The 14213-nt window shown below is 34.7% G+C and overlaps 2 protein-coding genes across 2 annotated transcripts; both read right to left on the bottom strand.

Annotated features, from left to right (window-relative positions):
* Nucleotides 1-6506: 6506 nt before the first annotated feature.
* On the bottom strand, nt 6507-10994 carry LOC116121103 (probable sodium/metabolite cotransporter BASS3, chloroplastic). The gene is made up of 5 exons (XM_031407043.1): nt 9889-10994; nt 9262-9357; nt 8847-9153; nt 8500-8747; nt 6507-7235 (listed from the first exon to the last, which is right to left on the bottom strand). Exons 1-5 carry the CDS (start codon nt 10218-10220, stop codon nt 6998-7000), a joined length of 1221 nt encoding a protein of 406 aa, XP_031262903.1. The 5' UTR covers nt 10221-10994; the 3' UTR covers nt 6507-6997.
* Nucleotides 10995-12582: 1588 nt separating this feature from the next.
* Nucleotides 12583-13855, bottom strand: LOC116121109. The gene is made up of 2 exons (XM_031407050.1): nt 13415-13855; nt 12583-13302 (listed from the first exon to the last, which is right to left on the bottom strand). The coding sequence occupies exons 1-2, from the start codon at nt 13853-13855 to the stop codon at nt 13267-13269; spliced, it is 477 nt and encodes a 158-aa protein (XP_031262910.1). The 3' UTR covers nt 12583-13266.
* Nucleotides 13856-14213: the final 358 nt, after the last annotated feature.

The raw sequence follows: 14213 nt of genomic DNA on the forward strand, positions 1-14213 counted from the left end.
CATTATCTTTTAATAAATATGCCACCTCAACCAAACTCCCCACCTGACAATGTCTTTCGCCCAGATTGGCCCATCGAGACCGGCCTTGGGTCTAAAAAGAGGGGTAGTGCCCCGCCTCCGATTCACGGAATAAGTAAAATAACATTAAAAGTAGTGGTATTTCACTTTCGCCTTTCAGATCCCACTTATACTGCACTCTTAAGTCATTTCACAAAGTCGGACTAGAGTCAAGTGAAAGAACAGCATGCATGCATGAAGAGTGGTGGAGATGGAGAATGAAAGCATGGATTCTAAAAACCGGTTTTCAAACAAAGCTTGGAAAAGAGATAATACCAACTCATTTGCTTTGGATTGATGAAAATCAGCCTCAAAGTAATGAGACCTCCACACTTTAACACCACCTTGAGAGGTTTATAGAGTGGTCGTGGCTTTTAGAGAGAGTTTTGGTTTTGCTTTGAGTGAACAATGTGTGTTATGAACAAAAATGCAACCTTTTGCATTTANGGGTATGTTTGTTAAGTTTCAAACTTGCTAGATATGCCTGATTTCAAACTTCTTGCAAAACTGGCTCGAGATCTATTGACCAATAAAACTAGTTAACTGAATTATTGGTTTGGTTCAGAACTGGTTTGACCCCTGAACCAGTTCAGTTCCTGTTTGGATTTTTTATTCGGTTTAAAAATCAACTGGTATTTATATATAAACTTTAAAATTCATTAAATATATCAAATTATATTCTTAGTTTTTACCAAAAAAAAATCCCACAAATACATTCGATAAATTATATAATGAAATATATATATATATATATATATATAATTGTCCAAAGAAAAAAATAAAGAAAGTTTGTATATCTTTTCATATATTTTATAAAATAAATATCATTTCTAAAATTTGTTTGTCAAATTAAATTACTGTCAATTGTTTTGTGTTTCAATACTTACAACCCATTGTCACGATCCCTCACTTAAATTGCGGATGCTTAAATGGAGAATCAAACTTGAGACCGTATATCTATCCATACTATCCCCAATTCATTCTAACAATCTAAACTACCCATAGATGGATGATATCAAAATATTAAAGTTAGTAATAAAAGATAAATATCAAAAATATGTATTTTGATGCATTATTTTAAGGGGTTGAAACATAAAAATGAAATTACAATAAAAATTATAATATTTTACTATAAAAGCTAGATAAATCTTTGAATATTTTATTAGTAGAAATTTAGTTGTAGTTTAATTTGATAGTGGTGTTATTTGTGTTGGCTTCATAACTTGTTCTTTTAAAATTTTCTTGATTTTGTTTTACACTCGTTAAATTATTATAAATTTATTCTATATTATCAAATACAATCATAAATATATTAATTATAAAGAGTATTATAAATAAATACTCATATTTTTGTATAACTTATACCCAATACATTATTTATTATATATAAATTTATTTATAATTGTATTATTAAGTTTAATTAACGTCTTGACCCCCGTGGCGCGGCTCAACGAAGCAGTCACGCCGTCCTACCTATTTAAAGTTTGATGATATGTCAAGGGCATTGTGCCTCGATGCCTCTAATAATCATTGGCTTTACCCGATAGAACTCGCCCGCGGGCTCCAGCTATCCTGAGAGAAACTTCGGAGGGAACCAGCTACTAGACGGTTCGATTAGTCTTTCGCCCCTATACCCAAGTCAGACAAACAATTTGCACGTCAGTATCGCTGCGGGCCTCCACCAGAGTTTCCTCTGGCTTCGCCCCGCTCAAGCATAGTTCACCATCTTTCAGGTTCCGAAAAGCATGCTCACATTCGAACCCTTCACAGAAGATCAAGGTCGGTCGGCGGTGCAACCCGTGAGGGATCCCGCCAATCAGCTTCCTTGCGCCTGAGTTTTTGGCTGCGCCTCTGCTCCAAGTGCCAAATAAAGTTGTCTAGCTCATTTGCTTCCCTTTTCCCAATGAACTCTTTAGTTTTCGGGGTTTCACTTTGTGGAGCTGCAAGTGTAGACGTCGTAAATGGCTAAACTGCCATTACTTTCTTGCAAACAACCCAGATCGCCCTAATATCTTCCAAGCCCAACTTCATCTCCTCAACTTAGGTTTGATACCTGGCAAATGCTTCCATCACCTTTACTTAGAAAGCCTTGTTCTCATGAAGTTGTGCTTAAGCGGCAAAATCTATAGCATTTAACGGGGATTAACGAAACTCCTCCAATTGACATTCCTTCTCACTATTGAGTTCCTCCACATATTGCTCCAACTAGTATAGCCTTTAATAGGTTTTTGCCATGGTTAATTCCACCTTGGTCTCCATAGCCATTATCACGTCACAAGATTTTGGTGGCCATAGGACTTCTTCCTTGGCTTAGAGACATATTTTATGCCCTAGTTTCATCACCACGTTGTTTTCACCCAACATTCTTTCTCCTTCTAGAGATCTGCACAAGAACCTTTGTAGTGATACCAACTCTCATGGCTTTAGCAAAATTGTGTGGCCTTAAAGTACAACTCAAAAAGGTTGGCTCTAAGTAAGCTTGAAAATTACAGAAACACTCAAGAAAAGTAAGAACTTAGAAAGATATAGAAGAGGGAAAAAAAACTCATTCTAGTATATTGCTTTCAAAGAATAATGCTTTCAAAGAATAATTAAATAGCAGAGCTAGCTATTTATACATGTATACATATAGATTTTGAAAAGTGTCTTACAAATAAACAGCCAGAATTTACCCATTAGCATGTTCCTAAGGTCATTGCCTTTTAGTTCGACCTTAATGGTTTGAGAATTTAACATTTGAATAATGATAAATTAATGATTTGACCCCCACAAAATATAGATTTTTATTATATTTTCTATATCATAAATCTAAATCATTATGAAACAAGTTTGATTCATAGCATATATGTATTAAATTCTTTGGGTTTATTATTGTCCTTTTTTTTAATTGTTTCTAACTTTCAATTTAATTTGCAATTTTCCAGAATTTATAAGTTTGTTAGTCTTGTTCTTTAAAAAAAATAAAAATAATAGATGTCATATGAATTCATAATTAAAGCTTAACAATGTGCCCAACATATTATATGTTTGATTGATATACAGTAAAACCTCTCTATAGTTATAATGGTGGGACTAACTGATTTTATTACTATGAAGAGATTATAACTTAATAGAGATGTTAAAAAAATTTCTTATTTCATAATTCAGGTTTTAGTAGTAAATATTAGGATTTCAATTCATGTTTTAATAATATTAAGATTTTAATTCAGCGATTCAATTGCCTACTTTTGAACGGATAAAAGATCATGTTTTGAAATCAACAAAGATAATTGTTTTTGATGGAATTGTAAATACAGTTATTGCATGACAACTGATGTGAAGCCACAGACAATTACCAATTGTTTTAAGCATTACAAAATTAGGACCCCCGACGTCGATGAATTGCAAGTTACAAATGAAGTGGATGAGGAAAATCAAAGAGTCATTGTAGAATTGAGTGATCAGATTCGAAAACTTCACTACACTAATCGAATGAATATTAATGTATTCTTTAATCATCCAAATGAGTAACAAGTCATGTATGCTTTAACAAAAGAAGAAATCATTTATACAATTGTACAAGAAGAGAAAAGAAATAATTATAAGGATGATAGTATAGAAATACAAAAAGTTTCATGTCAAGAAGCTCTAAACATGCTTGATAAGCTAGAAATGTTTTGGCTTTGATAAGATAATATTCATGCTAAAGAATAATGTACCCGCAAGTTAAAAAATGTAATAACAACTCTAAAGCATAAATTATTGTCCCAAACAACTTTAGATAAATATTTTATTTCATCTTAAACCTTTAATGTAACATACCATATATTTTCTTTCCAATATACAGATAATTATTACTATGTGGAAGCAACTTTCCTTAAGACGGGAGTTAGAAAAATTATAATTTATTATAATGTGGAGTTTATTTTTATTTATAACTATCTCAAATTGGGAATAAATTTTTTTATGACTATATAGAATTTATTCCTATATAAAGTATCACTATAGAGAGGTTTTACTGTATATGTTAAATGAAGAAAAAGAGTATATATAAAATATGGATTGAGAAAATATAACATGAATAGTGAAAATATAAATGTAGGAGTTTATTTAGACATTTAGACATATTTTAAAATATTTAAAGGGGTGAACTTAGAAATGAGGAATATAAAGATAAAAAGTAATGTTACACTTACAAAAATCTTCATACAATACGATATGACAAAAAATGAACGGAAAAGTGAATATAATGAGTATAACTTTTTGTTTCCCTCTCTTATTTATTTTTTGCCATCTCATTTTGTATGGAAATCTTTGTAAGTATAATATTATTAAAAGATAAATAAGGAGGGCAATAACATCACTCATTTTATAAAGAGTAATATTTGTACAAACTTTTTTCATACACTCGAATAATACTATATACTTACAAACTTTCTTATATAAACTGAAGTGACAAAAGATGATTGGATGAAAGTTTATATTTAATTTGAAATCATCTAATTATCTTTTGTCACCTTATTTTGTATAAAAATATGTAAACGTAATATTATTTATTTTTTTAAATATCTCTCTGTACCCCTACTTAATAACTAAAATACCCTGAAAGTACTTGAAAGTCCTTTTTTTACACTCCATTAATCCCAAATATTAGTTTTCTGACCCTAAATTTCGCTCCTTTGCTTCTTTAGTGGTCCATTCTTGGTTATGTCTAAACTCTTTCTTTAATTAATTAAAAATACCTATCCAACTTCCTATTTATTTTTAATCTGATTTATTAAAACTTTCCCATTAAGATTTGATTTTTTAAACAATTCAAGCTATAAAACAATGCCATCACATCACTTAATTTGATTTGTTCCAACATCACCTTCTAAAAATTATAAATTAATCTTTGTAGGATATTGCATGTAACAACATTATTCATACTTTAGGTTAAGAGATAATGTAGGTCCGAAACCATCATGAACCCAATTTCAATTAAGCCTTCCTAATTCAATATTCAATATCCCAAACTTTGTGAGCTCCATAACCATATTGTTTGCAGTTAATACAGGCTACTGGTTTCCTGTGGATCTTTGAGGAGAATAAATTTAATGACTCTCAACTATAGTATGTAAACATAAGTATCAATGTTAAACCCCATCAACGATAATGCATCCCCATAACTTAAGAGTTTGATGATCCAATACTCAACTTTTCAACCATAATCCAAAGGTTCATATGGAGGATAAGATTTCAATTTTCCACACGCTTGTATCCTTTACACTGTTTTAAAACCCGACCCGTTAGACAATCTGTTTTGCTGCCCGGATCCCGGGTCGACCGATCCAACCAGTTGAACTAATGACGTCATCATACTGAGCATAATGACATCAGCAATGAAAAAAAAAATCCAGATTTTTAAATTTTTATAAATTCAGCTGTATTCAAATTTTTAATAACAATTTACTTACCATCCCAACACGATTCAATAACAATCCGAAGTTCCCAACATGATGTTCTGCTCATTCGATTACAAATTAAATGGCAAAATTTAAAAAGATAGTCACATATTAAAAGGAAAACCCATGAACAAGTTAAAAATACACTAAAAGATTGCTGGGAATACAGCGGCCACCTTCAAAGGTTACTTTAAGATGTCAAACTAAGGATCAGAGGATTGCTGTGCTGTTGACTAATTCAGAACAGACCACAACATTTTTTAATTCCCCTTTGTATTTGTCCAGTACTATATGGCAGAGCCCAAAACCAGGGAAAAAAAAATTAGTATACAAATAAAAAAAAACAAAAGGAAATTGGAATCGAAAATAAATAATTAAATTACATGTGCTTATCCAGTACAAACATGCTACATCTTTATTAATTTTCTTTTTCATCAATAATAACAAGTATAATCATCAATAACCACTGTCATAATTTTCATATAAATATCGTATCTCCATTCTCCAAGTCTCCACCTTCAAAGATTGCAATTACAAATTATGGGATATGAGGCATCTAGGTCCAAAACGAGCGAATACCTAGTTGAGAAAACAGAAGCCCTGAGACAACTGTGGAGGGAACGAAACCGAATATAAAGAAGAAACCACTAAAAACATGCATATTGTAATCGGGAAGAAGAAGATGAAGCAGATGGGGTTGATTTCGATTCGATTAAGCATGGACAACAAACATGAAAAAGTTTTAGAGACAGTGGAAATACCTTTACAAAGATTAAGCGAGGGAGGCGTCGTCATTGATGATTGCGAGCAAGGGAGGTGTCGTCGTTGTCAATTTCAGAGAGTGAAGTTAAGATTGAGAAGTGGTTTTCCGATTTCAGAGTGGAGTTGAGATTGAGAAGTGGTTTTGCGATTCCAGAGAGGCAGGGTTCAGTTTGTGTAGAAACAGAATCAATTTAGGGATTTTCTTATTTTTAAATAGTGAGCTAGCTTACCAGGTGGGCCGGTTAGACCGTTCGGTTTATACTATTTATCCGATTCATTAGCGGGTTTTATATCAACTCGGATCGGATTTAAGGTCAGATCCCGATCGAACCGGAAGGTCCGATCCGGGTTTTAAAACAGTGATCCTCTATATTACCACGGCTGCTGGCCGATGTTCTCAGATACCGTCATTGCTCTTCTTCTCCAAGGAAAAGAAGTTAACAAGTAGCCAGGTATACCCAAACATAACATACACAAGTACATCCATTTTTATACACCGACTAAAATTAGATACATTGGATGTACATAGCTCTAGCAAGTTGAAGTAAATAACTCTCCTAACTTTACATCTCTAGGCAGTCACTTTTCCCGTTATCTATACTTGCCCCTATTTTCTCTGTATACTATTTTACTATGCTGTATCCACTTTCTGATGGTATTAACACCCCAATACAAGTAGTAACTTAAAACTAAGAAAGTTGAGAAGATCAAGTGCATGTCAGTATTTCACCATCTCTGCATCTGGTATCAGTTCATTAAGCATTTGTGGAAGATCCAGAATGCGGTGCAAGCAAGTATGGTAGATCACGTATTCGAGAGCCGTTTCCCCAGAAAGAAGCAAGGCATAGACCCATTATAGCCATAGCGACTACTGAGCATGCTGGTGGAACTGCTTGACTGCTCCCAAGGAACTGGGTTGCGAGAAGCCCTGCTAAGGTGGAGCTTTGCATTCCGGTGCATAACGAGATTGTCCTGCTAACTTCTTCCTCCTGCCTGTAATTGAGAAAAAATAAAATAAAATAAAATAAAAAATAAACCCCTTTTAGCCGATAACTCAATTTGAAAGAAGAAACAGCTAGAGGCCAAAATTTACCAAACATTTGCTTACAAGTTGTAACTTAAAATTAACTTCTTTATCAGTATATCATTTTCTATCCTTAAATTGTTCTAATGGGGTCTCAGTTCTCTATTGAATATTACACGTTCTTTCCTTAGGTAACAATTCAAATTATCCTTGAATTTGACCACTTGAACTGACCACCTTTTGATTCACTTCCAACAGAGGGAAGTAATTGACAAATAATAAGAACAGCAAGAATCATAAAAGACATCAAATACAAGATAGGATTTAGATAAGGTAGGAGTGAGAATTAAGCTTGGGAGTTTAAACGAACAATTTAATCAGTGTTTGGTGTTACCTAAATTACAAGACCAGAATTATAAAAAATTTGCCTAATTAAATGACATAGTATCAAGTCAAAATCATTTTACATACACAATGCAAATAGGGAAAGCAGAAGAGAAGACTTCAAAAGAAAGAAATTGCCAGAAGGAACAATTACCGAAGAATAAATATTGTACAATGATTTGGATGGTGATTGTAAAAGCAGAAATCTGATGAAATAAGGTTAGAATATGATTAATACAGAAAGAGTATAATCGATGCACTATTGTCATAAAATCAGAGAACTCAGATCAAAGTTTATAGTTTCCAAATGTTAATGCTTCAGATAACCATGCCCTTAACACCTGTCAAATTCTAATAAACAGACAGAAAAAAGAAGGGAAGTTAAGTAAAACTTTCTTAATATTCTGAATGTTCCCAAACAATGGTGTAAAATTAGCAGATTGCGTTATAATCATTTCCAAATATGCTTGTATTTGTTTCAGCACGATAGAATGGCATCAAATCAAATCTCCCCTACCTAGGAGCAAAATATAGCAAAGGTCAAAGCCATGTCCAAAATCTACTATCTTAGTAGAGCTCTCAAGTCTTTAACATTTCTATGACCACTGAACATAATCCCAAGATTACTAATGGATATATCAGGCTCCAGACTAAGTCCACTTACAAGCATTAGTCTGAAAGAGCTATCACCAGACTTTACTGGCGTATGGATCTAAAAAAACACATCAGTGACTGGAAACAACTAGCAGCAAAACAAAGTTGACAAAAGGCAATGGCAACGGGGGACAGATTTTCTTCATTTCTCCACCATCAAGTTAAAACATTACACTGAATAGAGAAAAAAATTACCTCAAAGCTGGAATTTTTGAGATCCAATAACCTGCAGCAAATGCCACTGCATGAAATGCCAAGACTGGAAGAATCAACTGCAGACCCTCTATCGATAGAATTTGACTCCGATTGATTGCAAGAGGACTGCCAATGCACAGTGAGGTACATATCATAGCAACAAATGGCATCACAGGTCGAAGAAAAGTCACAACTGGTTTTGCGTAAGTATTGAGCACAAGGCCAAGAGTGACTGGAACTAAGACAACCTGCAAAGAGACACCAAAGACAACAAATATGAAATTTGCAGAACAAAATTCAATGAACCTGATTAACCGTATATTTCCATCTTTTAAAGCACTCATCACCTGCAATATTGACTTTGACATGGCAATGGCATCAACAGGCACAACAGACCCAATAAGAAGGCCAGTTAAAATAGGGGTAAATATAACCGAAGCAATGGTTGTACAGCTGGTGAGGAGAATGCTTAAGGCCACATCTCCTTTGCTCAAAAAGCTAGCATAGCTGGATAGCTGAGCCCCTGCAACACAACAGGTGAGAACAAAACCCGCATAGAAAATCTGGGGCATTCCAAATGCCCATGCAATTAGCACTCCAAGAACCGGTTTGAGCACATACTGCGCTACTAACCCAACAGACAATGGTAAAGGTCTGCATCAAATCAAAAAACAAAGATACTTGTGAACAGATTCAAAATCTGACAAATAATTAATACTAAAAAATGAACCCTATACAACACCAAGAAAGAAAATCATATACCTTTTAAATGCAAGAGCAAAATCATCAATGGAAAGTCTAATTCCAATAGACAACATGATCCCACCTAAAGCAGGGGCATATAATTCCTTGGACACCCTGCAAAAGTTTTAGATTCAGAGTTTATAGCATGCTCATGTAAACAACTAATTGGTATGCCATGTTATTATCAGTCAAAAAATAAAAATAAAAACAGTTTGTCTTAAATCAAACACAAACAACAGCCAGATTCTCAAAGGCAACTTCAATGATCATCATCATCTGTAAATTGACAAGTAACTTTTTATCTTCAATCCCAATTCCCAAATCCACTTCCCTCCACAGAAGAGATTAACTAATTTCTACTAAAGTAATAAAATTTAGCTTTGAGAGCCAAACGACACAACCGCATTACCCAAAATGTCAAATAAGAGCCACAACTTGGATTTAAAAATATTTGCATTCTCTTAAAAAAAATTAAGTATTTTAATAGCATTTAATACTAAAAGAATAACCTCGGACAAGTAAAAATAATAATATTTAAAATAAAAAAATAAAAAATAAAAACCTCAAACCCGAGTCCTGATATTATTTAAACCCAAAATTGAGCATAGAGTAAAACATAAACAAAAAAAACAAAAAACAACCCACCAAGTAAAAGTTGAAGGTTGAGCGAGAGCAGCAACAGCAGTGGCAGCAACAACAAAGGGAAGCATTGCAGACAAAACCTGAGACGAATCGTTATTCGCCACGTGTGTTGCCGACTGAGGATTTATCCCAAACGAAAGCATCGAAACGTTCCCTTCTCTTCGCTGCAACCCGACTCTCCCCACAAACGACGACGTAGAGCACGCCAGTGTACACAACCCACCATTTGTTTTAACGTTCTTTACGCGTTTGGATAGTAAAGGTGCGGACTTAATGTTCCTTTTTTGTACAGAAAGTTTTGGAGGTGGAGCTATAAATGTTAACATGGAAGCCATTTTGATGATTTTGAGGGCGTTGCTGGTTCCGGGGTTGGTTTTTTTTATTGGTGGCGGTGGTAATGGCGGTGAAGCCGCCGGAGATAGGTGGTTTTCCGGCGAGGGAAAGGAGAGGTGGGAGGTGGAAGTTGAGAAGAGATGAGGGGATAGAGTATGGTTTTTATAGGAGACGTGAACAGATGTTATGGTGCTTTAGAGTATAAGAGAAGTTGATGGGGATTTGGTATTAATCAGGTGTACTCCAAGGGTTGTGATTTGATCACTGGGAGATTGGACGGTGGTGATGGGCTTTAGAGTTGACATTTGTATGCACTTGGCAGTTTTTGCAAGAGCGTGTCTATGAACTTTTATATTTTTGGTGGGTGACCCAAATACTTGAGGCTTTCATAAATCTCCTTTGGTATAGAATTAGGCACTTTGTATGAATAAGAATGGATGGGGAATGAAAGAAATAGACAAACTATGGAGGAAAAATAAAAATAAACGTAAAGTTGAGAAGCTTTGGGGAAGAATAAAATGGGGTGTAAAGAGTTGCAGAAGATGGAGGGCTGCATGTTGATGCATGGTAACTAATTCAGCCAAGTGTTTGTTCGGGTTCAGTTCAGCCATGAAAATTCAGTTACTTTCTTAGCAAACAAACAACACAAACCTCTGGCATTGTAATTACCAATTGGTCCCTGGCATTAGTGCATTGTTTAGAGACTTATTCAATTCTTGATTCTTTTTTCTTTTTTCTATAAGACAAGACGGTGAAGCACTTGTTGATCACTGAAAGACTCATCTATTATCTGATATAAATTCAAGATTCCTTCTGTTTTGAGTTTTGACATCTTCCAAGTGGATTCAATCCATTTTAAATGGATGACAACACATACTATTGGAATTAACTTATCTCCCTAATTTTGCTAAATATAATTTAAAAAAGTTAAAAAAAAAATGTCTGGTTAAGATTTGCTTTGAGTGGAATAAAAACCTTGCTTTAATTGAGGTCATTTTCTGATATAGACTTTGGGGGGTATCTGTATCACTTCATAATTATACAACTTGCTTAATGGATTGGTTCCCACAAATATCCGACAAGGATAGGTGCTTCTCATTTCTCTCCCCGTGGGTTTAATGTGAAACATTTTCACTTTTTTCACTTTAGCCAGTCCCAGTCAAACAAAATCTCTGCTTTCTTTAACCCACCCTCAGCTTTTAGTCAATTACGTTTAGGTCCTATATCATTTCTATAAGCATACTTTTAGTAATTATGAATCTTTTTATTATGGAAAACTTTAAAGAGATTGGTAAAAAAGAATGTTACCAGCATTCCCTCTATCACACACTGTCAAACTCTATATCCAATTATGAATCACTCAAAGAGTAATCAATCCAGTTTTCCAAAGCATTTTCCTTGCACATCTCTAAAACAATCAGAAATCTCCATACCATTAACAAATTACACAACCAAAATAGACAAGTTGGGCAGACATGGAAAAACAAGAACCAACTCCTTCAATCATGATGTTTTCTTTCAATAATTATTCTATACAAAACATTAATGGTTGAAGAAACACAGTCAAATCTTCCCTATCAAGATTGCATATTTCATTGTTCACTTCACAAAATTAGTAACCATGTCAAAGGAGGAAAGAAAATCATAACAAATACAACTGAAATACCAGTAACTTTCTAGACTTAACAAAATTTAAAGATAAGAAAATAAAAAGACAAAGATTAAGCTTAGTAAGGGGTTCAATATGATAACAAAAGCTCATACAGATTTTGGTTATCAGCACAAGAATCACAACCTATCCAAACATCCGCTCACAGCCTCGGACCAATCCAATCAAGGTCTCAGGATGGAGTCTCACATCTAAGAACATCTAGTTTAGCTCTAAAACTCAGAAATTCGAACATTTTTACACAAGTACATACCACATACCCTTAATTTGCATTGATCAATACATAAAACATAAATTTTTTGTTAAAGAAATGGATAAGCTAATGAAAGTCAAAAAGGGGCAAAACAAAAAGAAAGTTTAGAATGGAAAAAAATCTTAATAAGCTGCATAATGTAGGATGGTACTACACCAACAAAAACCATAATGCATCTGACTGCTACATCACAAATCTAACAAGCAAGCATCTTGATTACTAACCAGTTGAATGGATAATCAAAAGTTCAGCAATTTTGCCTAATTAACACCCCACACCCAACATCCCCCACCCTTCAAAAATAAAATTTTGTGTTTGAGAAAGGACAGCTAGATAAAAAATTCGTTAGGGAACTCTACTCTTATAACCATCACTATACAAACCATTGGCTCAAACTCTCTGAAAATGGAAACAGAATCCGTCAAGGTTTACACCTGAGCATAACAATATAAATATAAGTCCCTTTGAGAAAGAACAAAATAATTGCAAATTGAACAATGAATTTCTCGTGCTCCCATTCCTCCATCACCTCTAATTAACCCATTAGATAATATCCATTGCAATATAGAATTGAAACACAAAAACATGTTAGTGGGTTAAACAAGAAAGCACTAGAAAACTTGAGATAAGAAGCATATATGTTAAATTAAGCAATAAAGCTTTATTATTTGAATTCTTATATCACAATTCATATAAGTTTGTGTCTCTCGTTCGACCTAAAACTTATACTAGAAAAAGAGACTCAATATACCATCCATCCTTGTATTGATAATACAATAAATTCAACATACAAAATTGAAAAGAAAAAAATTATATCTTGCAGAGTTATCACCTGAAATCACTTCAACTGAATTATGTTCTGCCTCTCTTAATCATCCAAAGAATAAGCCTCATTTCAATTTTCTCTCTCAAATTCACTGGCCTCCTCGCATAGACAAGAGCTGGCTTAACTAGTCTGCAACTTCGGATCTATGGATAAGAAAATGCAAGCAACCACACAAAATTGAAGCATAGAATCTGCTAAAGCAGCCTCTAACCGCTTTCTTTTTTACAATGGGAAACGGAGAACCCATGGCTAGCTGATTGAGCTACTGTGCAAAATGTCAATCACTCTCTCCACCATCATCTAAATAACATCCCTTGCAACAGTTTCTTGATCAAGCTGCAGACCAAAAGTTTAATACTTTAGATATTAAGGGCACCTTCTGGTGACATTTCGTTATTGGTTTTTGTTTTCAAAAATATTCAAACAAACAAACTAAACAAATTTAAACCTTTAACAGAGCTTGAGCAATAAGCTTCCCATCCCGAACAAAACCATCATTATCCGACCGCACAGCCATACAATCTCTGGGCGTTTCAAACAAAGACAACGAGAACTGCTTAAAAACAACACCAACGTCAAAATAAATAAGACCCGAACTCGGGATATCGACCCGAATCCCCTTAACGGGGAACCACAAGAACAACTCCTGGGCGGAAATACCCGACAACGACCCGATCTGACCGTAGCTTAAAGTGCCGGAAACGTTCCTATCATAGTGCAATTCGCTTTCGAATTTGGCATTGCACGCTTGATCCAAGAAGACCTCGAAACGCCCCCTACTGTCGAAGCTGAATTGGCTGATCCCTTTGGGGAGCAGGCCCATGGGGAGCTCGTGGGCCTTGAGGATCTGGTAGATTGATTCGTCGTCGGCGGCAGTGGCAGTGGCCATTGAGAGAGTAAGAAAGGACAGTAGGAGAAGGGGGAGAAACATAACTTGGGGGCGGGGAAGGGAGTAATTGAAAAAAAATAAAAAAGTTGGTTATTGAAACAAAAGAATGAAGAATAAGAAATGAATTGAAATGAAAAATTTGTGAATGTCTGTTAGGGTTTAAGGATTTAGGGAAGAAGAAGGAGACAGTGGTGCCAGCTTGAGTACAGAGAGGATTAGGCGAATTATCAATTATTGGTGGAGACTGTGGGGTCCGCTTTCTTGCTGGGTTTGGGTCAGATGTGTTTGCCACAACTTCGTTCCAGTGGGCAGATCTGAATGCAGATGGGCACGTGGAATTGGTATGGGTGCTATGGTA

The sequence above is a fragment of the Pistacia vera genome, unplaced genomic scaffold, assembly GCF_008641045.1.
Source record: "Pistacia vera cultivar Batoury unplaced genomic scaffold, PisVer_v2 Contig966, whole genome shotgun sequence".
In the NCBI taxonomy this organism is placed as follows: Eukaryota; Viridiplantae; Streptophyta; class Magnoliopsida; order Sapindales; family Anacardiaceae; genus Pistacia; species Pistacia vera.